A 26,151-nucleotide genomic window follows, 5' to 3' on the forward strand; every position below is an offset into this window, starting at 1 on the left:
TAAAACTTTATTTCATTTTTCTTTGTTTATTTGTTTCGAGATTGACTACGAAATACCTCCTATGCAGAAACACATATGAGACTTGAATATTACTAGAGGCCTGTGTTATATGTTATAATTGGAACTCTGGTGAAAATATTTTTCCGCATCCATGCTGATGGAACAGTCTCATTAAGTACCTGTTGCTTCAGAAATTTTATGCTATTCCTGTAGAAACACTAAATGATTTGTATGCCCCCATTCTATGAAGAATCAAATCTGTTGTACAGGTGCGATTATGTCACATTCTTTTATTAACGCTAGTTATAAATCCTTCGGATGTTTTCATTATTTTCTTTATTTTCTGTATACACATTAATTTAACGAAAAGTAGCGACGTTTAGTTTATTATTACATTCCTGGATTTAAGGTAATACACAAATATAAATTCTGCTATATGGTTAGCAGATATGTGTCAGTGTCGAGTATTATTTGAAATTTTCTTCCAAAGTAAATTATTTGATATAAATGTTGATCTGTAAATATAAATTTAATTGATTACTTCATAATCTTAGAATTTATCGAGTAATTTACAAGTTAAATTTTAACAACATAGATGACGTTACATCAAATAGTGGCGTTGGTTCTTGATGTCAATTTTACAATATTGTAAGAAAATTGAAAACCGATATTCACTTTCACGAACGAACCAAAAGTTTACCTTTGATTCTAGTTTCCTCGTTTATGCTAGAACTGCTAATTTGTATAATAAATGCTTACGCTTTTTTTGTAATGCCTGTTCGCTGATCATCTTGAATACATTATAACTATATTTTTCTTCCATAGCTCAAGTGTCAATGTAAACTTGTCTTCAATTAGATAAGCGTACGCATGATTGGAAAAATTTTTGTATTTCTTCAACATGAAATTTGCCTCTTCTTCCTGACCGTACTGTGTTTCAGAGACTGTTATGATATTTTGTGTTGCATTTAAATGTGATATGTTTTACTACGCAATATTCTTATTTGCTTTTATGATGCATATAATTTCTACTTTCCTACCACCACGTAATATTTTAAAATCTTTGAGCTAATGCAAATTTATTGAGAGTTTCTTTTGCTTAATTTATTAAGTCACATGTGTTATAGATATTTGAAGAGGTTCCGTCTCCACAGTATCACAATGTGGTTAGCAATCTTTCTGATTCTCCGAGGGATATTTTCTTGATTGATTTGCTTAATGTTTGCCCTTGCAGTCTCTCTCCCTATCCTGTATCATAAATTTCCTCCTTTGCGTTTATTGATTATCCTTTTCTTTTGTGTGTGTGTGTGTGTGTGTAATGAATAACCGTCTCTGATTTCTTCCTGTCGTTTGCAAACAAGGTCACTTTATTTCCATACTTATTTATTTTCCTGTCTCCTCTGGAATAAAGAAAAATATTATTTGACATGGAGCATCAGTATCTGGTTCAGATCTAATTGTCAGATCAGATTTTACATGCTTCTGCTCTTGCAAATAAGAAAAAAACCTTTTGCTGGTGGCTTAATATAGGTGACGTTACATTTCAATGTGTGGAAAATCCTTACCATGGTATGTAAAAAATTAAATGTCATTAACATTTTCCATTTCAGCATCAGTTCTTTTTAAGCTCTTGCTAACTAAAATCGTAATTTTGAATTTATCGACACATATTACAGTTTTAAACGTCTATATTTCTCTGTTTCCTCTGTGAAATGTCAAATACCTTTTGAAATGCTTCTCTAGAATAGCTGCAGTTTTTATTTTTATGAAATTTAATTTTATGTATTGTTTTTGTTCTAGAGCTACTAATCCATTAATGTTTGGATAAGAATATGTTTCTTTCGCCCTTATTCTTTTTTTTAACCTGTGTTTGCTTCTCACATTACATATATTTTCTGCAAAAATAGCACCTCTTTAGCCCCATTTGCGAGTACGATGCACATGCACACAAATACAACTCTTTCAGTGCAGGTTACAAAACAATAAAGAATTTTCCGTATGTCTTCACCTAAATTATCATACTGAGATATGTAATAATTGTTTCCGTGTTCACTTATAATGCTCCGTTATTTTTCATTTTATTTCCATCATAACTACATTTGCCTTGGAATTTCGGTGGCATCCAATTGAAGCTTGTCATTAATTAATTATTATTCAGTTTGCTGCTAATGATTAGCTTAGCTTACCTTAGCCTTAGTAGGAATGCTTCATCCATATACTATAAAAATAATATTAGAAGCAGTTTTCCTTAAGGGCAGTATTCAAAAATATGAATCATTAATCAACATAAAATGGATGTAAGAAAATAAGACTGAACGAATACCAGAGGGAAACCAGTTTTTGGAGCTTTAAAGCCGACGGTTTAACCAGCTAATTTTTGTGCAGTTCAGGAAATGCAATATCACAGCAATGCTTACAACCAATGCAATTTTACTAATACTAGAAGCGAGGAATAAAGAACTAATTTACCAAATATTACGATGTTCATGGTCATATAATACCAGTATTTGCTACATATGTCTCATCCTTTTGAATTTGCATAAACAAACCGAAAATTTTAACCACATTAAGCTTAACACTTACAGTGCTGACTTCCAGGTCGCAAGCCATTCCAAGTATGCTGGCAATTTTTGCTACGATTTAAAAAATCATACTTCAAAATCCAGAAATATGAAATACAAGCAGTCATACACTGTTAAAAATTTGAATTTTACTCTTCGCTCTAATATATAAAACACGTTTCTTTATGAGGACAAGCCCTCCTTGGAGGTTAATCATAAATGAGATGAAATGAACTAAAAATACAGTGTTCAAAAATAGATGACATCCAAAACGTGAACACATACATAAAGTTATGCTACATATATTATGCTATGTCTCCTCTACTGTTTTATGAAAAAAGTTTTTCAATTATGCATTACATTTTCAACATGTTCCTCCGAGTAGACTTTTCAAATTTTCTGACGATTGCTTTCCGGAAATGGTGTAATTTTCTCTAAAAAAAGAAAAAACTGTTTCCCTATAATCAGTTTAGCAATTGCATAGCCTGAAGGTCTCACGCATGGTTCTCCATCCTTCCATGCAACTTAGTTCCTCAATTCTCATAAAGTCAGGAAGACGAAGCTGCTCTTCTGTGGCGTTTTTGTTCAAGATGGAGGAGTTGACGAAAACCATAAGAAATGTGGAAAATATAAGCTTCCATTACCACTTCAGAGTACCGAGCTCAAATGCTGCATAGCACATCCTGTGATCGGAAAGGTCAACACCTTTTTTTTTCTTTTTTTTTAAGTTAGTAACACCTACATCCAGCATATGCCTTGTGCTTATCATGAAAACATTACGCTTATCTTCCCACCAGAAGGATAACTTGTTTCCTTTCATCCGAAAACTTTCCTCTCCTTTCTGAAGATTTGATTTTTGAAAGCTTGAGGAAAGCCCAGATTGGTTCGCTTTTTAGTTTCTGCAAGCGCAGTCTTTCTCTTTTCCACCTCCTCAGCTAGCATCTGCTTGGTGTAAAATCTGTAGGTAAACATACTAATCTCCAAGCACCTGCATTACTAAACCTACAGTGTTATCACTAGTCCCAGAAAAAAATACTAGTTCCGAATGTGCCCAGAGTCAGATTCAGGCAACAAAAAATATTGAGCCATATTTGCTTGGCTTTTGAAGCACCTACTGTTTGAAGTATACACGCTAACGGAACTTACACAGTCCGCCGTGAATTGTGTTGTCCTCTGCTAGTATATAAGCTCGCTGGAAATTGGTATGTACACTACCTAATTGTGGGCTGACTTTAGACAGTGAATCACATAAACTTCACCTTTCTTTCTGCTGAACTGTTATCATTGATATGAAAATTTCGTAGGATTAAAAGGAAGCTATCACGAATCATGACATTTCGGGGTGAACTTCGTTTTCGGACCAATGTTCAGACGTCATTTTCTTTTCGCTTATCATGTGGAAAGCTATTTCAGAAAATTCCTAACCCTTTGCAAAGTAATTCGTTTCCGTTTTGTCAACCTACTTTGGGGTGAAAATATATATTTTGCATAATACTGATAGCGTTTGCTGTGCACGAAGGTCTGTTTGCTGCTATATATATATATATATATATATATATATATATATATATATATATATATATATATATATATATATATATGTACACCTTGTCTCAAAAAGGTTGAGCGCATTCTTTACTGGTGTTTTGAGGCAATAATTTTCTAAGTCCAGCTTCGGGTATCTTCGGGAAAAAGTAAGCCAGGTTCGAACCTCCAAGCCAGCCTTTGCAATCGGGAAAAAGTTTGCAGATGTGTTTTTCTTCTTTTAAATATAATAAGACTTGTTACCAAGTGTTTAAAAAAGCAACATTGATTGAAATACTTAATGATACAATATTTCGAAACCTTTTTTTTTTAATGTTAGCACATGCTTGTTTGTCATTTAGCTCTCCATACGTAATGGAACATTTAAATACGTTAAGGAATCTTTCCATATGTAAAAGAATGCTCAAAGTTAAGAAATAGAACATAATTATCGCCTGAGTACTAAAATAAAAGTCAAAGTAGAACAGAAACAGCGTTTGTAATGGATATGAATGTCATAATTATCTTGAGATCCGTTATATCGCGATAGAAGGTTGTGTTAGCTCATTGGTAAGCTGTCGGATTTCAAATCATAAGGTTGATGGTTCGAATCCCGTCTAGGCTAATCCTTTTTTTAAAATTATATTTTCCGCAATGCATGAAAAATTATATAAAATAATTACATTAGAATACATAAGTTGTGTATATATAACATAATCATTGCAGAACATAGTAATTGTTATGTTTAAAATATAACATCTGAGATAATTTTCACAGTAGGTCGGTATTATATATGAGGATGTAAATACAAGTTAAGAAACTCGTTCAATAGCAATAAATAAATCATGTAGTGTATTTATTTGCAGCTATTTGTCATATAGAGGGTAATCCTCAACATTCATAATACAGAATGTCATTTATGTTCTTGAAAAGTTATTCGATGCATAAACAGAAGGTATAAACAGAGAATCCAAAGTCGGAACGCTCGCAAAAAAAATTCATGAACCCCAAAGGTCACGTGAGCAGACTGGAATTGTCCTTATGAAGCATGCCACAGCAGAAAGTCTTTACATAGATTTTCAATTCAATTCCTGATATATGCTTTTGCAATGTGGAGGTGGTGATGCCTTGAGTCGGCCTCTCTCGCTCGCTCGCTCGCTCACTCACTCTCTATTTATACAGAATATAAAAGTGGATTTATGTGTGTATTTCAACATAATTCTGATATATCTAGAGCAATTTTAACTATATTTCTTACAGTCTGGAAAAAAGAGTACTGTCGGGATACATATCAAAAATGCTAGAAACGGGTCGATATTAGTATCGAATCTATAGTTTCGTGGTCGCTTAGGTGAATAGTTCTACTTTCAATTCAAGTCCAATTAAGCTTCCATTAGCACCCAGGGTGGTTACGTAGCGACATAAAGATATCGAAATCATTCGATATTAGAATCGAATCGTAAGTTTTCAGCGCCGCTAACAGTGCAGCATTTCCCATTAGTCCACATTAGTCCACATTTCACATTAGTCCCATTGCCTAGAGGGCAACATATTTGCAGAGTGCAAAGTTTAAAACTTGATAATATTTTAATTTTTTCCGTATGAAAAAGTTATAAATCAAGAGCAAATATACTATTTCACGAACAATCCTCTTTTACTATTCTAATATGTTTAATAATAGCGTAAGAAATCTAATAGTAATTCAGAACATGTTTCACAGTTGTTATTTTTTGTTACATAGTTGTAGCTGTAGCATGTAGTGAGTGGAATTTAACTGTAATAAATTCACTAATTAACCATATTCGAATTAAGTTTTATTTTTAAGTTCGGGATGAAGGGGTGGAGAAATATGTAGTTATTGGGGGCACCGAGCTTTTCTACATTTTACTTTCAAGATCTCCATTTTTCTTTTGTCATTTGTTCCTAATAAAAAAAAGTTCAGTCACTTTTGGATTGTCATAGGATAGTAGGAGTTGGATTTTGGGATGCAGCCTGTGAGATTCTAGGGGAGCTAACTGCTTGAAAAAATATTTTTGAATCATCTGTAACATATGAAATAAGGATATGTATCATAAAAAATTGAAAGTAACTATGTCTGCGTAATCATCACGGTCAAATTGCAAAGTCAAATGAATTGACGTTTGGTATATAATCAGGCTCCATTCCCAACTGGGAAGTTACCATACGCGTGTCACTTTCATTATAATACATATCCTTAGGGGGAGTAGAAGTCCGAATTTTTGCGAAAAATTTAGTATCTTACAAGCCGTTCAACTGAGAGCTGAAATTCAACATATAACTCTTTATTAAAAATAAAGAAAATATGTCTTGGCATTTTTTTAAATTATCTTTTATGGGCGGGGGGACGGGGGTGCATTTTCTATATATTGGAAATTGGTAGTGGGTTGATTTGTAAAAATAATCGAAAACGATTGATATTAGTTGAGAAACAAATTGAGTAATGCATACTAAAGTTCTTTTTGAATTTTATACCCACTGCTTTCTATTTATAATTGCTGAAGCTGGTGTTTAATGTATGGAGCGTTCCGAGCATAAGGCAATCAAGCCATAAAGTTAGAGAAAAATGGCCATAAAATTTGTATTCTAAACTTAATTACATGGGCATTTTCAATTAGTACGGCATGCTTAATTATATAGAAAATTAGTTTCTCTCTCTCTCTCTCTCTCTCTCTCTTTTTTTTTTTTTTTTTTTTTTTTTTTTTACGTTGGTCTACTTTTCCTTGATTTGAAACTTTCAAATTTCACCCTATTTTCTACTGAAATGTGTCTGTAAGGCAACAAAGAAATAATTATATATGATAAATTTAAATTCATTTTAATTTGGAAGATGAGAAACACTTTGCCATTATATATCGTAAAGGTCAGACCCACCAGTATTGTAACAGAGAGGTGCTTGAGCCATTGACGGTAGAAATTCAAACTCCGATAAGTGATAATTTCACAGTCTTGTTTTATTACAAGTGTAACCTCTTTAGTCAATGGAGAGGAGGACGTGGGCCATCGGTCAGAGTTGATGTCGATGGGTTTTGGTGGGTCGGAGTTGGTCGCAATGGTTCAGAGTGGTTCATAGTTGGTGGTGGGTCAGAGTGGATCACGATGGTTGATGGGTCAGAGTGGGCCAATGGGGCATTTGGGTGGTGGGTGATAGTGGGTCATGGTGGGTCGTGGATCAAATTTTCATTGACCCACACCATCTCTGGTTAAAATTGTACTAAAGATAAGAGGCACCGAAGATGCATGTCGGCTATTATGCTCAAATTTTGCTCATGGATAGTACTCCACCAGGAAGCAATAAATCTGAAACGGTTCACGGTATCACCTTCTAGAACTCGAGATGTAGGGGTTTGTCTGATTGGCTAAATTAAGACGTCAATGATTTATCCTTCAACAACCAAGCCTTTTATGATCGTTTCCGTGGGGAAGTCAGGAGAACACGTGCCTAGTAATCGTAATATTGATAGTTTGCGTCCACCCCGGGTATTTGTTTTGTGTTTTTTTTGATTCACCTAAATATAAACAAATCACACATATAGGCATTTTGACATATTTTGGGAGAGTAATTTTGTGGTTCGTTGGCGTTTCATCGCGTCTCTGCTGCTGGTGGTAAAGTTTTCAAAATGGAACTTGGGCCACCACGGATCGTCGCTGCGGGGCCACCAATTTCTGGCGAGAGGTCAATAGTTGACCATCTGTAGTCCACCGACGCTTACAGCTTAGAGTAATGAACGATGTCTTTGCCTTGTAGAGTTCATGACTACCGACGTCGGCAGTCAACTAGCTTTTAGTATTCCTTTACTAACCATCTATTGTTCATGTTTGTACACGGTGTTGTCATAATAATAATAATAATAATAATAATAATAATAATAATAATAATAATAATAATAATTATTATTATTATTATTATTATTATTATTATTATTATTATTATTATTATTATTATTATTATTTGTAGTAACAGTAGTATAATTGATGATAGAATAAATATTGTCTATGTATTGTCTAGGTAGGACTACACACAGGATTTGGCTCGTTTTGGTTCGACTTGACTCTAATCCGAGTCGAGTTGGAAGATATTTTTCGCGCCGAGTCCAAGAGTAGACCTCAAAGATGTCTGTTTCGAGTCGAGTCGAGTTTCAAAGAAAAGTCGTTCGTGCCCATCCCTACTAATGAGAGCTTAATCGGAGTTAAGCGAAATTGAAAGTCTCACTATTTATCTAAGCGACCCCGAAAACTATGAATCTAATATCGATCATTTTCTAGCAATCTTTTATATGTATCCCCCTCCCATTCACCATAGGTAACCCGACAGCAATCTTTTTGAAACTATAAGAAATGTGGTTAAAATTACTCTAGACCAGTGGTTCTCAATCTAATTCCTATCACGATCCCCTTTTATCACACGCTCTTGCCAGCGACCCTTTTATAATTTGTTTTATAATAAGCTTGTGTGAGATTTTTAACATACCTATTTCTATAATAGTAGAATCCATTTTTTTGTTTATAGTGAACAGTGCCATGGAAAATCAGTGCCCGGGGCGAGAGTATAGTACGATGTCACCGTATATATGAGTGACGTCGACAGACTAGCTACGAAGCACCACCATGGTTAGCACGAAGCTCAATAACATTTTCAAAATAAGCCCTACCTTTCCTTAATTTTGAGCACATTTTATTACGTTTTTCCTTCTATTTTACACATGTGCACATGTACTTTCCTAACATGAGTAACACACTTCCTCCGAAATGTGTGGCCCCTTTTTTCGGCGCCCCGCACTGACAGTGGATACAGTAACTGTAATATCTATATTCCCAATGACGAAGGTGCTGGTTCAAGATGGATGTAAAACTCCTTCATTGAAGAGGCCATTAACGTATCCGATCTAAGCCCACAACTTCTTGACCAAATAATAGAATGATCATGCTACAAGTCTTTGCAACTGGTTTTTTGTAACGAAGACTTGGACAAGTTCTGCCTGATGAGGAGAGAAGAATATCCTGGTCTGGGGATTGCTGCTTTAAAAGTAATAATTCCATTTGCTATATCGTACTTGTGCGAAAGTGTTTTTTTTTATGGTAAACATTAAAACAAAGATAAGAAATCGCTTATCAGTTGAAAATGGTTTGATAATGTTCGTCATGAAGATTGAACCGGACATTGCTGCACTAGTGAAATTACACCATGCTTAGGTATCTCATTAGGTTTTAATTTTAATTGTAATTCAATGTGCAGGTTTTGTTGCATGTGTATTTTTCTAGTATTTCTATATACAGTTCTCATTAGTTTTATATCATACCTCTTTGATTTAAATTCATTTTTAAACAACTCTACTAACTAACTAACTCTATGGCCTATGGAACCCGGAGGTTCAATGCCGCGTTCACAAAAGCTCTACACTGACTTCTATCCTTAGCCAATTGGATCCAGTTTCTACTTTGTATTCTTATCTCAGCGAGATCCATCTTAATATTGTCCTCCTATCTGCGCCTAGGTCTTCCTAATGGTCGTTTTCCGATTGGTCTTCCAGTCAAGATTTTGAAAGCGTTTCTACTTTCTTCCATTCTAGCTACATGACCTGCCCACCTAAGCCTTCTAGACTTGGCGACCCTAACAATGTTGGGTAAACCGTATAAATTATGTAGTTCCTCGTTATGAAGTTTCCGCCATTCCCCATTCCCGTTCCTCTTGGGTCCGAATATTCGTCTAAGGACCTTGTTTTCAAATACTTTCAGTCTATGTTCTTCCCTCAGAGTAAGCGACCATGTTTCGCAACCATACAGAACAACAGGCATGATTATCGTTTTGTATATTTTAAGCTTCAAATTTCTCGACAGAATTCGCGACGACAAGAGACTTTGAACCGAATAGTAACACGAATTCTACACCCTTTGAAAATGTTCAGTAGACTTATTTTTTATTGTTCTTTACAGTGTGTATAAAAAATAAAAGTATGCTTATCAGAACAAAATTAAAAATAATATTTAAAAATAATTTCTGGTATTAGATTCTAACTATATTTATCTCTTCCGCCTATCTTCGCGATCCCCTAGGGGCCGCGACTCCCAGGTTGAGAAACCCTGCTCTAGGCATGCATGAGTTATGTTGGAACATACATACATACACTTTTATATGTATAAATGCAGATAAGAGAGAGTTGAGAGAGAGCGATTAAGGAATTGCCGCTCTCAATCTCTTCACTTTACTTTTGCGATTCGCGAATTTCTTGCGTGACAGTTTGGGGCTAGCTAGTTTTTTGTCTTGGACCACGATCCGATTTTCGATATGCTCTACCTAAATGCTGTAATGCGAATATTGAGAAGTTATCTGCGATGAAAGTAGCTGCAAATAAATACATTACATAACTTATTTATTGCTATTACACGATTTTTTAAATTTGTATTCAATATTCACACATAACACACCGACGTTCTGTCAATACCTCAGATGTTATATTTTAAAGATAAGAATTACTTATGTCGTGAAATGATATGAATATATATATTCAACTGATATATACAACTGATGATATGAATATATATATTCAACTGATATATACAACTGATGAATTGTAATGTAACTATTTTACATAATTTTCATGCATTGAGGAAATTAAAATATCATAAAAGAATTTCACCTGAACGGGTATCGAACTCACGATTTAAGCGCTCGGTGGTGTACCACTGAGCTAATATGACCGCTTTTCGGAAGCTGCTTCTGAAATATAACTGAGCTCATACGTAAATGCTCTTTTCCGTATGGAAATCACAATGACGAAACGAGAGTGTGAATACATAATCTCGAAATATTGTATCATTAAGTATTTCAATGTTACTTTTTTCTACACTTAATACCATTTGAACATGTTTTATTATATTTAACAGAAGGAAAAACATATCTGTACATCGTTTCCCGATTACTAAGGTTGGCTTTGGAGGTTCGAACCAGCAGCTTTAGTTTACTGTTTTCCGAAGATACCCGAAGTTGGACTTCGAAAGTGTTTGTCTCAAAACAGCTATCATCATATCGCTCAATCTGTTTGGTATATGGTATATGTTTTTATACGTGTAAAGTCAGTATAACAATTCATTCTTTAAACAGCTTTTCGTATGTATTAATATTCCTTTATAAAAACTGTTTTTAATATTATTATTACGGCGCACCATTTTCAGATTTCTTTCGCGAGTCGTTGACCAAGTCGTTCCCCACCAGCGTTGCCAGACTCACAGCTCGGAATTATTCCAAAACCTGATCGAACTTATGCTAGATTCGGTCAAATTATGCTAGATCCTCATAATTACTAATTCAGGAGTTTAAAAAACGAAGTTGAGATACGATAACGTAACTTAAAATACACAGAGAGCAAGAATGCATGGATAGAACTCAATACTTCACGCACCAAAATTTTAACTCAACTAAATTAATGCAGTCGTTGCCAGATTCAATGGCGTATATGTCGTATAAATGAATGCAAAGTTTTTGTTTACATATTTTGAAAGAAAATTACTTCGCAGCATAAGCGGAGTTGGGAATCGTCTGCTGGGGGGGCGGGGAAGATTTTTGGTCGGTCTCGGAGCTGTCATTTCAGGAATAAATATGATCATGAAGTCAGAAATAAAGATGGTGAAGTTGTCAAAAAGTTGGGGGGAGAATGGCCCCCATAGCTCCGCCCATGCGTTGGAGTTAAAGGATTAGAAAACCCTGGGTGGAGCCACAAAAAAGCCCAAAGACGTTTCGAACTTACTTCGAAAAATAAGACTGCCTGTATGGTTTACCGACTGTATGAATCAATGGAAGAGGATACATTTCTGCCGTTCTTTTTCTTCCCACGACCAACTTCTTTCTCATCTCCAGGTTTTACGGCTTTTTGATAAACTTGCTGAAATTGTGCTAGATTTGGGCAGGATGCTAAAAGCAAGATGCTAGATGCTAGAGACATGCAAATTATGCTAGATCTAGCATCATTATGCTAGATCTGGCAACGCTGTTCCCCACAATAGGCGTGTCGTGCAAGTAACCAATCACACGTCAGGTACTAGCTTTTACCTATTGCTTCCTTCTCACAGCTCAGAACATTGGTAACTATGGATAGACGTACAGCAGTAATTACTTTATGGGAGTTGGAAGGTTATTCTGCAACTGCAGCTAGCAGGCGAGTAGGTGTCCCGGCCTCTACAGGAAGGCGATGGATTCGGAAATATGGTGCTACAGGTCAGACTGATAATTTACGATCTCCTGGTCGTCCGCATGTGTCAACCGAAGCCCAAGATGCGAGATTAGTAAACGAAGCCCGGTTAGACCCACTAAGGACGTCTAGACAGCTAAGGGAAGTTTCTCTCTTTCCTGGTAGTAAGCATACAGCTCTGCGAAGGCTTCGTCATGCTGGGTTACGTGGCCGTGTTGCTGCCGTGAAGGAAAAACTCTCAGGCGACCACAAAATTTACCGTCTCGCGTTTGCACAGGCGAATGTGGGTCTCAATTGGGAAAACGTAGTTTTCTCAGATGAATCCATATTCACAACATCAAAGGAGGGACGCCGTTTTGTGTATCGTCCGAGAGGCACCCGATATGACCATGGATATGTGGCTGCTTGCAATCGCAGTGGCCATGTATCTATTTTATGTTGGGGTTGGATTTCCAGTCGCGGAGCAGGACAGCTTCATAGAATTGAAGGACATCTGGACAATGCTCAGTACTTAGACATTATCAGTAATATCATGGTGCTATCTGTACGAGTATTTCAGCCTGATGGTGTAATTCAGTTCCAGCAATACCAGTCGCCAATACATACTTCCCGTGTGATTCAGGAATGGTTCGCAGGGCATCCTGAGATTGATTTAATCGACTGGCCGCTCGTGGAGCAGACCTCAATCTCATGGAAAATATGTGGGCAGAAGTGAAGCGTACTCTAAGGGAAAGTTGGCCTGAGGCAGATCCACCAAGAACTCAGGATGACCTGTGGCATCTTGTTTCCGAAGCATGGCTGGAGGTAGGGGAAGGAGATAGATTTGTCACCCATGTAATAGATTCCATGCCCAGAAGAATGGAGCGAGTAATAAATTCAGAAGGGTCTTGGACAAAATATTAATGTCCCAGCCTTAACTCCCGAAAACAGCCCTTTTCGGGGCTACCTAAACGCTTCTGAAAATATTTCTAGAAGTAAACCACTCCTTGTATCCGATTTCTGTGCAATCCTACCAACAAAAGAATGATAATTAGCTGTAGCCTTTGAACTCAAGACCTCTTTATTGGCAAGTCCGTAGTCTACCAGTGAGCTAACATGAACACGCAAACCCAATCTGAAGAAACACGATTTTCAATTTCTGGTATTCGATGACAATGATCCTCATATACTTGGCAAATGTTGTATTCAACTTGGGATATTCCGCAACACACATACACACACACATAAACAAAGCGAAAGAGAGAGAGAGAGAGAGAGAGAGAGAGAGATGAATATACAAAAGCATATTCAACGTATTCGAATGAGACTCTAAGTAACGACATTCCGTTCTAAAGAGAATTTGTGTTTCTTCCCGTGACGTTAAGGGGATCGGGAAAAGTTATGTATCTTGAAGCAGGATACGACTTTGGATACTCTGTTTATACACTTTCTATATCCGTAGGAATATATTGTATTTCACGAATGTAAATGACATGCTGTAATGAGAATATTGAGAAGTTACATCTGTATGACAAATAGATGCAAATAAATACACTACATAACTTATTTATTGCTATTAAATGATTTTCCTAACTTGTATTTACATCCTCATATATAATACCGACCTACTGTGAAAATTATCTCAGATGTTATATTTTAAACATAATAATTACTATGTTCTGCAATGATTATGTTATATATACAGAACTTATGTATTCTAATGTAATTATTTTATATAATTTTTCATGCATTGCGGAAAATATAATTTAAAAAAAAGGATTAGCCTAGACGGGATTCGAACCATCAACCTTATGATTTGAAATCCGACAGCTTACCAATGAGCTAACACAACCTTCTAGCGAGGTATAACGGATCTCAAGATAATTATGACATTCATATCCATTACAAACGCTGTTTCTGTTCTACTTTGACTTTTATTTTAGTACTCAGGCGATAATTATGTTCTATTTCTTAACTTTGAGCATTCTTTTACATATGGAAAGATTCCTTAACGTATTTAAATGTTCCATTACGTATGGAGAGCTAAATGACAAACAAGCATGTGCTAACATTAAAAAAAAAGGTTTCGAAATATTGTATCATTAAGTATTTCAATCAATGTTGCCTTTTTAAACACTTGGTAACAAGTCTTATTATATTTAAAAGAAGAAAAACACATCTGCAAACTTTTTCCCGATTGCAAAGGCTGGCTTGGAGGTTCGAACCTGGCTTACTTTTTCCCGAAGATACCCGAAGCTGGACTTAGAAAATTATTGCCTCAAAACACCAGTAAAGAATGCGCTCAACCTTTTTGAGACAAGGTGTACATGTGTGTGTGTGCCAATATACCAACACTAATGAATTGCTGAACAAAATCTAAAGAAGTGTTTTCTTTGTTTGCTTCGAAGCTCCATTACTTCCTCGAAAGATGACAATTATCGATATCTTGTCTAACCTGCCTGTCCAACCTTCCTCAGAATATGTTCTTCGCCTATCCACCCTTTTCTTAACCCTTTTTCTGTGCTGTTCATAACCCTTTTTTCCCTCTTCCATTAAAAGTTGTTGTCAGGACGGTAGTTTGCTGAACATAAATGATTTCTTCTGAATCAGGTTCCTCAAGTCCCGATTGCTCGTCGGAATCTGAAATGAGAAAACAACGAAAACATTTTGAGTGACATATTTTGCTTGTATTTTACACGTACTTAAATAAACAGAATACCTCATACAGTTAGATAGATAGACATACTTAAATATATATACACAACGCACATACATTCATTCATACTTACATGCTCACACATACATACAAAGCAAACACAACTTACTCATTATTTTCCTTATAGACCAGAAGGAGTTACTACTCATAGAGCACTGATCACAAATGCTATTATGCACATCATTTTATCAAAATTATTCACGTAAAACATCTATTATTTGTTTCCGTGTAATTCTCATGCTGTTCATAAAAACACAGCAATTCTTCATCAAAAAAATCGCCGTCACTTTCAATTGTTCCTTCAAAAGTGAGGCGTATATCATAGTCTGAGAACTATTCCCACCATCGTGACCTTCGAGCATGCAACACTTTACATTCATAGAACAACGCGAACAGAGTGATTAAGAGTATTTCCCACCATCTAGTGTCGGAGTGAGAAAATTTGATGTCCAAACATTACTCAGGACTGCTAACTACACAAATGTACGGCAAATGACCCACGAAATAAATTTTGAACTCCGTATATTTACGTGATCCTCATTCTAGAGAAGATCGATCACTCCGTATACATAAATGGTTAGCACTGTAAATGTTATGAGAAAATTATAGCGGACATTGCCTATTTGACCCTTTCTGAGCTAGTCTCTGTTAAGAAGTAATCCTTATTTGTTTGATCGTACTTTTAAAACATTTTAACTAGGGTCCTAATAAACACCTTGATATTAATCTGCACATCAACACTCGAAGTATTTATATATATATATATATATATATATATATATATATATATATATATATATATATATATATATATATATGGATTTGTGCGGAAAATAATGAGACTGCTTCCCACGTGGCTCTCCAAGGGTCAAAAGCACGTCCACCGCGAGTAAAATTGGTGGTAGGGTTTTTAGCTAATCAATATTAGTTATCGCGCGATCTGTGTTTAAAAACGACGTCGAGACTGTAACAATATTCTGTGAAATTTTGCTTCAAACTTCGAAGAACTGTTTCAGGGACATTTATCACAACAACGTAATCCTATCAGCTCCAAGGTTGCTAAATGCACTGGATTGCTGTTGGCATTGAGATTTCAAGGACAGATAGAAAAACGTGAATGATGAACACTGTGGACACTCTTCGACGAATCGTGTGGACGAATACTTCGTCAACGTCATAAGTTCTTTGACACAAGACCTTTGTTTGAGTGTAAAATTCATAGCAGAATAATTGAATGTTACCCTTACAGTGGTGTACGAAATTGTTAGTGATAAATTGAACGTTGTGCGTAGTTGTTACAGAAAGTCCTGGGCAACGAGAAAAGGAAAAAAGAACTTGACATTTCCCGATTTGGAGATTGATCCGGGCATTTTAGGAAGGTTAATGACAGGCGACGAAATATCTGTATTCCACTATGTCTCTGAGCAAAAACACCTAAGTTGGGAGGATCATACCAGAGTCCCACGCCCCAAGTGTACAAAGATATTCAAGTCAAGAACCAAGAGAACGCTTTTCGTTTTCTTTGACAAGATGTGCTAGTATCTACACAAAGAATTTCTGTCTTAAGTCGGGCCCAAATGAAGGTTGCTAAAAACTAGAAGTTCCCTGACGGTAACGCTACGAGTCACGCTGAGTTACTGTGCCGTCATTGCTGTCTACAAAGGACATTGGTACTTTGCCGCATTTACTGTAGACTCAAAATGGACTCAGCTGATTTTTCCTATTCCCGAAGCTCAAAAGGAATTTGTCGCAGTATTGAAAGCTCGCTCTTTAGACGATATTTTGGCCATCCGTGCAGAAACGATGTATGTTTTGTAGGAGCTGTGGAAAGCTGTTCTTCAGGAGCTGTAAGCTGCGCGGAAGTCGCTCTGGTAGTATTCTCGATAGCCAACGATATTATTTCAAAGAGTTTTAACAACCTGTATTAGTAAAATATATTTCTTTGACCACTCTCGCAAAATTTGTTTTCCGGACAAACCCATTATATGAAATCAGCAAACATTACTACAGAAAAACTCTTTTGAAGATATACATTTCAGCAAACACAAACATCTTTGAATATTTCGCAGCAGTAGTTTTCTTATCTAAACAAATAAAATACATGTATTTAAATCCTACCTTATAAATATTTCTTTATCCGTACTGCCAATCCTCCTTGCCACAAAAGGGAAAAAGCAACAAATTGTGTGAGTTTCACTCTGTAAAATAAGTGAGCTAAATGTTTTTCTACACATACATACATACTTGTCTCTTTTCCAGTCTCCCTCAACTTATCGCAGACTTTAACCAGGTATGCACTCAGCGCCAACATAACTTCCGTGTTTCATGCAAATTCGTATTGACATTACATTAAGCGAAAAGAAATGTCATTTTCATTTTCGTTGATATTTAAAAACACAAAGGTAACCAAGAACGTTCTATCACTTTTGTGGAGGTTTGTATTAAATTGGCAATCACCGTGAGTTGAATGCGAATGGAGATAGGGCGAAGGTCAGATGTTGGTGTGTGTGCATCCAACATACTATCTGCTTGTGGCAGTTCAGTTACACCGTGAACGCGACTAAGCACAGAATGAACATGGCACATCCACAGAGCTTCATAAGGATGTGTATGCTCTACGAGTTCGAACTGGGGTCAAACGCCGTTGCAGCGGGTCGGAAGATATGCCAGGCCTTTGGTGAGGGAGTCGTGACTACAGGGATAATCCAGCGGTTGTTTAACAAGGCTATGTACATTGACGAAACACTCAAAGACGCACCACGTGCCGGAACACATACTCATGTACAAAATGATATTCAGGCATCAATTGCGGCGAACAAAACGAGACATGTGGGGAACTAGGAGTACACGTAAGTGTGAGTGGAGAAACCATTCGGCAGCACCTCCATCAACTTGGGAAGGACAACAAGTTGAGTCGATTGGTCCTACACGACTTGACTGCAAACCAGAGCACAGACCTGTGTTTCTTTGCTGTCTCGTCTGAGGAAGAAACCATTTCCTGTTAGAATGTTGACGTGTGTTCAGAAGTGGATAATGTACGAAGCTCCATGGTGCCGTCGTCATTAGTTAGCATCCCATGAACCGGTTCCATAATAGCCAAATTAGCACTACACCAGAAGAAGGTACTCATATGTTTGGTAAATTTCTCGCGGCTTCATGCATCAGAAACTGCTACCAGCTTGTCAGAGCATAAATGCAACGTGTACTGTCAGCAGTTGAGTCGTGTTCAACAAACTCTGGAACCAGCACTTCTGAATCGCATAGGGGCCCTCCTCTTACAGGACAATGCTAAGCCCACATGGCTAGGATTACCCATGACATATCCTACTCCTTGAATGGGAAACACTCTTGTATCCGCCATACTCCCCGAACATTGCGCCTTCCGATTTTCACCTCTTCCATTCCTTGGATAATCACTTTCGATAATACCAGTTCAAATCCCTAGTAGGGTGCAAAATGCAGTTAATAACTGTCGCTTCACACGCACCAAGTTTAACCGCGTTGGTATCCATGCCCTTCCAAACGTTAGCAGAAGGTCGTCGATGCTGACGGAGAATACTTTTGATCTTTCAGGTATATCTTAGGTGACATTAAAAAAATTATAATTATCAGCTCTATTCGTTGCTATTACAAAACTTCAGATTCCCGATTTTAGTCTTTAATCATTTATCTAACATTTGGGCTGACCTAAAATGTTATCCGTTATTTTTGATAACTTGGTATGACCTCACAAAGAAATATAAGTAAAATAATTTTTGTTTCCTCCACAATTAACCTTCGAAATTTTTATATTACAATTTACCCCAAACGATCGTAAAATATTTGTTACATAATGTTCGACTAGAAGTAAACTATTGAAAACGAGTTCGTGTCAATAGATTTGATCAAATATTCTTTCTGTATATCTTCTTTAACGATACCATAGATCTTCGACAAAGTTTCAGTATTCAGCGTTGAGACGAACGTATTTGTGCGGAATAAACTTTTAAGTTTTATCTATAAAGTGAGTGGAAAAAATGTCCGTTCTTGAAAACAAACATTCCCCTAGTTACCTGTGAGTACTCCGTACACTATGTATGACCTAAAAGATTAAGAGCAGCTTGTAACTTCGTTGCCGATGTCAGTATAGAAAAACAATTGTAAGTTCCTTTAGTTTGATATAATTCACTGTGTTGCCTGTGGAAGAGAATATATTCTCTGTTTATATATGGTTTCAAATTTCAATATGTTGCGTTAGTAACCAAGAATAATATCCAAATCGTGATTTTCTGTTATATTTTCTCGTCTTCCTTTATTCTGTTGTCCTTCTAGAAATTTTCAGATTTCGAAAATATAAAGAAAATTAATTTTCGGATAAAATTAACAATGTATGTAACATATTTTTTTAAGTATATCTATAATTGTGTTATTAGACAATGATGTAATAGATAGTTGATAGGCATTCTTGTAAATAAATATGTATGCATACTCTACAGATAATGAAATATTCCAAAACATTATTTCAGGTTAAGCATTTTATCTTCGGAATGTAATGGAGAGACCTCAAGTGATGCCAGTTTTCCGAGATATATTTTGAGAGTTGAAGATGCTGTTAAACTGTGTACTGAAACCACTAGAAACAGAAATGAGAGAGAACGCGTACGTCATAAAGTAACAAAGAGGTCGGAATTACAGGACTTGGTGAAGCTTATTCCACATAGTTCACATTTAAGTTGCTCAGAAGCACTTAGAAATAAATATTTTTGTCGGGTTTGTAGAACAACGTTGGTTAAATGGGTTAATATGAAAAAGCACTTATTGAAGCATATGAGTGAAGTAAATAGGAGTGAAAAATTACAGACGCGTCAATATTGCAGTAAAACATTCAGAACTGCGGAAAATAAGAACCGGTACATATTACAACATAGAGTTGAGAAAACCTATCAATGTCGTGATTGTGGACGCAAATTTGCGAAATACACTCATTTCGAGCTGCATACATTGATGCATTTGTCAAACAAGTTACACTCATGTGAATATTGTGGAAGAGCATTTAATGGAAAAGAATTCCTGCAAAAGCATTTGCTATTACATAAAGATAAAAACCAATATTCGTGTGAAAACTGTGAAGAATCCTTTCGTGATTTACCTAGTTTGCAAAAGCACACCTCACTAGCTCATACGTTCAAAGAGGTGTATAAATGTGAGGTTTGTCAAAGAACCTTTCATCGCAAGTTAAAATTAGAACAACACTACTGCGAAAGAACGTATTTGTGCGATCGTTGTGGAAAAGTTTATGCTGGAAGAAAACAGTGGCGAATGCACTTAATTGTCCACAAACATGTGTATTTATGTGAAAAATGTGGAAAATCATTCTACTCAAAAAGTAAGTTAAAACAACATTCAAAAATTAAGCATACGGAAGGAAAACTATATTCGTGTGAAAAATGTGCCCAATCATTTTGTACAAAGACTAATTTGACAGATCATTTATCGACTCATGGGGAAGACAAGCAATATTCCTGTGAATACTGTGGAAGATCGTTCGCTCACAGAATGTATCTCCGAAAGCACTCAAAGATTCATAGAGGAGAGAAGCCATATACGTGTAACCAATGTGGAAAATCGTTTTATCAAAAGTGGTATATGGAAATCCACTTTTTTTCACATACAGGAGAGAAACCATATTCATGTCACCATTGCGGAAAGTCATTTGCTCGTAAACATCTTTTGCGAATGCATGTATTAACGCATACGAATGGAAAATTACCCTTGAGAAAGCCGGAAGAAGGGATTTCCTCTCCAGAATGAATTGCGAAAGCACTATTGCTGCACAGATGTGAGAAAATATGTTCATCAGATGTGTCGAAAATCATTCTATCAAGAATTCATGTGAAATCACCCATCGACTTTTGTGTGAAACAGGAAGACATTTGTACCAAGAAAATCACTTGAAACAACGATTGTTGGCGCATAAAGTTGTAAAACCATATTCGTTCTAATCGCATGGGGAACTTATTCCCATATATAATAAAGTGCAGTAAGATTTAGAAAGAATGCGTAATAAACCACTATTATCTTATACTTCTCTGTATGTATGCGGTAAATCATCGTAGATCACAATAACTATTGTTTTAACCTTATGCCGTATTGTTTTCGCGATCTAAATACACCAGTATTCATTCAGTACATGCCATCTTGAGCATGTGGGTCATTATATTTTGACAAAGTCACTAGTATAGCAACGTACTTCTTAACAGTTTACAAAATGAGCTTTCCGGTTCAGTGATCAAATTACTAGCGAGCAGTTACAACTAAATCGAGCCGAAATCCTTCGTGAACGAAACCATTAAATTAGTTGAAAAGAAGAACTTAATGTTTTAGCGGAATACAATTATAAGAAATTAAAAGCTAGCTAAGAAAATGACGGACAGGACATCAGGGCCGCAACTAGGGGGGGGGCAGAGGGGGCACGTGCCCCGGGCGCGTGGTTGGAGGGGGCGCCGGAAAGAAGATATATCAATTGTTTTAAAAGTCGCACCCTTTCCCTTGAGGAACTTATTTTAGAGGTTTAAAGAAATCAAAAGTTTACTTGGCCTTTTCCATGGGACCTCTTAGAGAGAGAGATAGAAAGAGAGAGAGAGAGACAGAGAGAGAAAGTCTCATCTAAATAGGTGTAATGTCATACATTAAAAACCTAATATTGCATGCATTTGTTTCCTTGGGCGACCAGAGAGAATCCGCCCCCCTTTCCTTTTCCTACCACAAGGAGCTGTTTGTTTGTATAATTCCATTGAAAACAGCTCTGAAGTTTAAAACGCTGTTATCAATAGGGGCGGGGCGAAAAGTTCCCGATTTTTGTTGCTTGCTGGTGGTTTAAGAGTTTAGCTCAGACGCGCCCCCTGTAATGTTACGCAATTGCTGTAATGTTTTTAAACTAGAGGGCAGTTTTGTGGCGGAAAAGATAATTTACACGCCTCGGTGTATTTAATGGTTTCTTGTACGCCTACCAAGAGATTTTGGGAGTGAAGGCTGTATGAAGCTTTATCTATTAGTTTTGCTTGAGAGCTTTTCGAGGCATTTTGAATTGTTATCTATCAGTCCAACTTATGCTTTATTATGCTTTATTGTTAATTTCAATAATTTTTTACATTAATCGTGTATAATGTATAATATTTACTATACATTAAATAATCTAAATATCTTGATCTATTTATTAATATTTTATGAAGCAGTTTCTTTCATATTTAATGAACTTTCTAGTTAATGCACTGTAAAGGGAGATGCTTTGCTCGAATCAGTTTTTTCTATCACTTGTGTGCACCTTAGAGGTGCATATATACAGAAAGAGAAAGTATACAGAAAGGTGCCCAAAAGGTACAGGAAGTTCTCAAGTTCGAGAGGTACACCTAACAATATAGTGTGGAGTTCTTGTGTGCTTCATTATTGATGGAAAGTTTTCTTCTTTTCTCCACATCAAAGGATTACACCGAAAAATTTACAGAAATAAAAATAAGCTTTTTATTGCTGCATTGTTATGTTCTTAATGATTTTGGATCGTAAATATTGGTTTTAAAAACATTTCTCATCAGAATTGGCATTTTGCAAACTCATTGACCATCTGATCAACACCCAAACTATAATGAAAAAACTTTGACGCTTTGGAACACCCGTGACATCAATAGTTGCGCGGGCTACAGATGTAGCCCATGAAACTTTCAAGCAGAATAACAATGAGATCCTTTCGATTTTACGTTTGACCACACCCTAAACACGCAGAATGATAGTTGATAGAAAGGTACACAGACACTCTTTGAGTTATCATCTTGAATTACTTTGCGGCAAGGAAAATAAAAACGCTGGGCTACAATTGTAGCCCGCGCGCGTATTGGAGGGTTAAAGTACTTAAAAATCGATATAACTGGTTTCATTAAGAATGTTATTTACAGTTGCAATCCATAAGTGATACTTTTCGACTAAACCTTGCGGGGGGCGCCGAATTGTGTGTTTGCCCCGGGTGACAGAAACCCTAGTTGCGGGCCTGCAGGACATTGTCTAAAATACAAAGAATAAAACAAGAAAGATTCAGCAATTTAATTTCGCAAATTAAGTCAGGATTAATGAAATTTTGGGTTTAGATAAAGAAGGTTGTGTTTGAATAAGATAAGCGTATAAAGCTCCTGCGGACTCGTACCATACAAGTGTTCACTAGTCACATAAGTAGTTACTTCTAGCAAACACTAGGGATAAAATAATTTTCCTTGAATATCTATTCGGGCATTCACGAAAACTAATAATGTACGTGGATCCATACTCTTTTGTATGAATTTACGTACAAAAATCCACGTCATTAATTAACTAATCGCAATACTTCTAGAACTAGTTTAAGATTGATACAAATTCCAATCAAAGTAGACGTTCTTGATTCAGGGGCTGCCGAAATTTTATGATCCAGGTTGGCATGGTACCAACAGAATTGGATGATAAAAACAGTTTGTTAAATCGATCTTTGCATATGTGACCTCGATATAACATATTTACCTACCGAATGGAATTAATTAGCTCAACTATCTACCTGAGGACGCACTCTGCTCTGACTGACTTCGACTTACGTAAGTAGAAAACATATCGATCTACCAATATTGGTTCTGTTGTACACTACAAGTATCAAAATATTTTCTTTGAAGTTGAAATAAAAGTGCCAACGTCTCGATGGATAGAGCTACTTTTGATTGGACGATGTATTGGAAATAGAGAAATACAGAAATGAGAACCAGTTATCATGGTTGTCGATAACTGAAGAATATTTTCGGACTTTGAATTTTTTCGAATGATTATGTATTTCATAATCAGTTTAGTTTCGTCAGAGAGTGGCTCAATTCTTGACCATAATACTTATTAAATTATTCAACTTATTTTCGAGTTTATTCGTTGCCAGAGAAAATTTAATTTTGGATGAGATATTTATTGGAATTTATTACGGTTTACTCACGTCTGAACTTAACGTATTTTTGCGTTTGTCTAGCTTTAGTCTCATGGTTTAATTTTTGCAACATTTTATTCAACTATTATTGTATCTAGTTCAGAGTCGATTATTGACATTTGAGTGTCTGTCGGAGTTCTAAACCATTGTCGAACTCATAGCTAATAACTTAGAACTTGACTCTGAGTTACTGGCTCGATTTTTTTCGGATTAGCTTGAGCGAAGCGAATAGTCTCAATCGTTGCGTCTAGTAGACTGTAATTGCTTTATTCTCCATTCAACTGAGGCCAAGCATCAGGAAAATCTTACTCGAAATGTTTCGCTGTAGCTTCTTGTGCTTTTCTCCTTTTCATCCTTTTATAGCTTGTAGTTTCCAGTAACCCGTTGCCTTAGGTCATTTCATATTCAATTAACAATCCTCTTTTAGTTAAGTAGTATGTTTGACCTCTGAGTTCAGTTGTTGCGACGATGTCTCCAGTGATCGATCGTTGTGATTCTACCTAACGTATAACACACACACAGATGTCCTTCTATATGTCGTCCATACTATTTTTAGTCAAGGCATTTCGAATCTTTGGATGGTAGAGCTTCAGTGTAGTATAATCGCGACGTGGTTTAACATCTGGATGACGCTATCGCTAGTTAGTTGATGTGCCGTGCATATTTCACACTTAGGTTTGTGTAGGGTAACGCCGAGAAGAGCTGATAATGAATTCAAAGTATAGTTATCGCCGTATGGGTTTAAAACATTTACAATTGCTCTCTACTTCGTGTTGCCACTGAGAAACTAGGTGGCTAGCATCTACTACTAACCCTTCGTTAGTCGCTCTTAGTAGGAAACATCACTGGCTATTGGACTGATATTAGAAAAATGGTGCTTACGTTTAAGATAAGACGCTCAAGAGCCTGACATTTTTGCCTCACCATAAGAATTAATGTGGCAGCGGGGAAAGAGGTCATGTCAGTGTATTCCTTATAAAATAACACACATTTATGTCTTAATGGTTGGAATCAGACATAACATTACTATGAGGCTCTCTCTGCCCGCTTCGTTAGTTAAGATTTTGGTGGGACCTGCCTCAGGACGCAGGATTCGTAACCTAGCATCATACAATTCCACACCTAAATTTTGACAAGGGTATTTTGATCAAGCCTAATTTTTCGAAAGTCTCCATAACACCCTCCTTAAAAGTTCGAAAATTACGAAATTAAAAAATTTGATAAGATAGTATGGGACCACCTATAATTTTAGTTCGAGACCTCGTTTCCTTTCATTAATAAATAATTATCAAACATGTAAATTCCGGAGATTTTTGACGTTACTTATTTTTGGTTAAGTATTATATCGTTTTATAGTTAAATATAGGGATCATTCTCTGTTATACGATATGAGTACATTTATACTCTTTTCCTAAAATTTGGGAGATGTGTCTTGTCTCACCCGTTCAATTTGAGAAATATCAAGAAACAAAATTTGCTGTTTACTATAATTCGAATTACTTTGTAAATTTGGTTGGTTCTTTTTATTCCTTTTTATAAGTAAAAAGTAACAAAAAGTGCTCGCAGTTCTTGAACTGATTTGTCTTTTTTGAGGAGCTCTTATGTTTTCTGGGTGAGTACAAGAATCCCTTTTCTTTAATAGGGCATGATACAATGATGCTCCCTTCTTCAAATTTTGAAAGTGTGTGTGGAGAGTGTTTCCGAAGTGCCCCACTCCTTAAAGTTAGAAATCGTCAAAAAACGAAATTTGATAGATGTTCTCTAAAACTCTGGCTGGTATTGCTTATTCCTTTCTGTGTGCAAAAAATTCAAATTATATTTTGGCATGTTTACTACGTGGTCGGCGACTCAATTTATCTTTGGGTGACTTTATCACGATAGAGGGTTATATTGTTAAGTACCGCGGTGTATTCTCTTTTGGAGGACATGGGTACCTTGATGCACACTTCTCAAAATTTACAAATTGACTGTCGACCAACTTTCTGAATTTACGAATATTCACAAAACAAAATTTAATAAATGTTCGCTAGGACTCGAGTATATCACTCTAAATTATACCCGTTAACTTTGTATCTCTATGAAATAAAAGAATGCGTAACACTGCACATAATAAGCTGTTTATATTTTGACGGAAAATTCTAATTAGCATGAGTTACACCAGACCAATTTAAACTAGGTTTTGCAGCAAATTATGATCATATGGAT

General features: G+C 36.2%; 1 protein-coding gene across 2 annotated transcripts in view; it reads left to right on the forward strand.

Annotated features, from left to right (window-relative positions):
- Positions 1-25,493, forward strand: part of LOC145693645 (uncharacterized) — a 52,675-nt gene extending 27,182 nt beyond the window's left edge. For both annotated transcript variants that reach the window (XM_081769839.1, XM_081769840.1), the window contains exon 3: positions 19,490-25,493. In XM_081769839.1, coding sequence (XP_081625965.1) covers positions 19,490-20,774 — 1,285 coding nt within the window. In that variant the 3' untranslated portion in view covers positions 20,775-25,493. The remainder of the gene's footprint in view (positions 1-19,489) is intronic.
- The last annotated feature ends 658 nt before the right edge of the window (positions 25,494-26,151 follow it).

This window comes from Thermobia domestica, chromosome 8 (genome assembly GCF_964235325.1).
Source record: "Thermobia domestica chromosome 8, izTheDome1.hap1.1, whole genome shotgun sequence".
NCBI lineage: Eukaryota > Metazoa > Arthropoda > Insecta > Zygentoma > Lepismatidae > Thermobia > Thermobia domestica.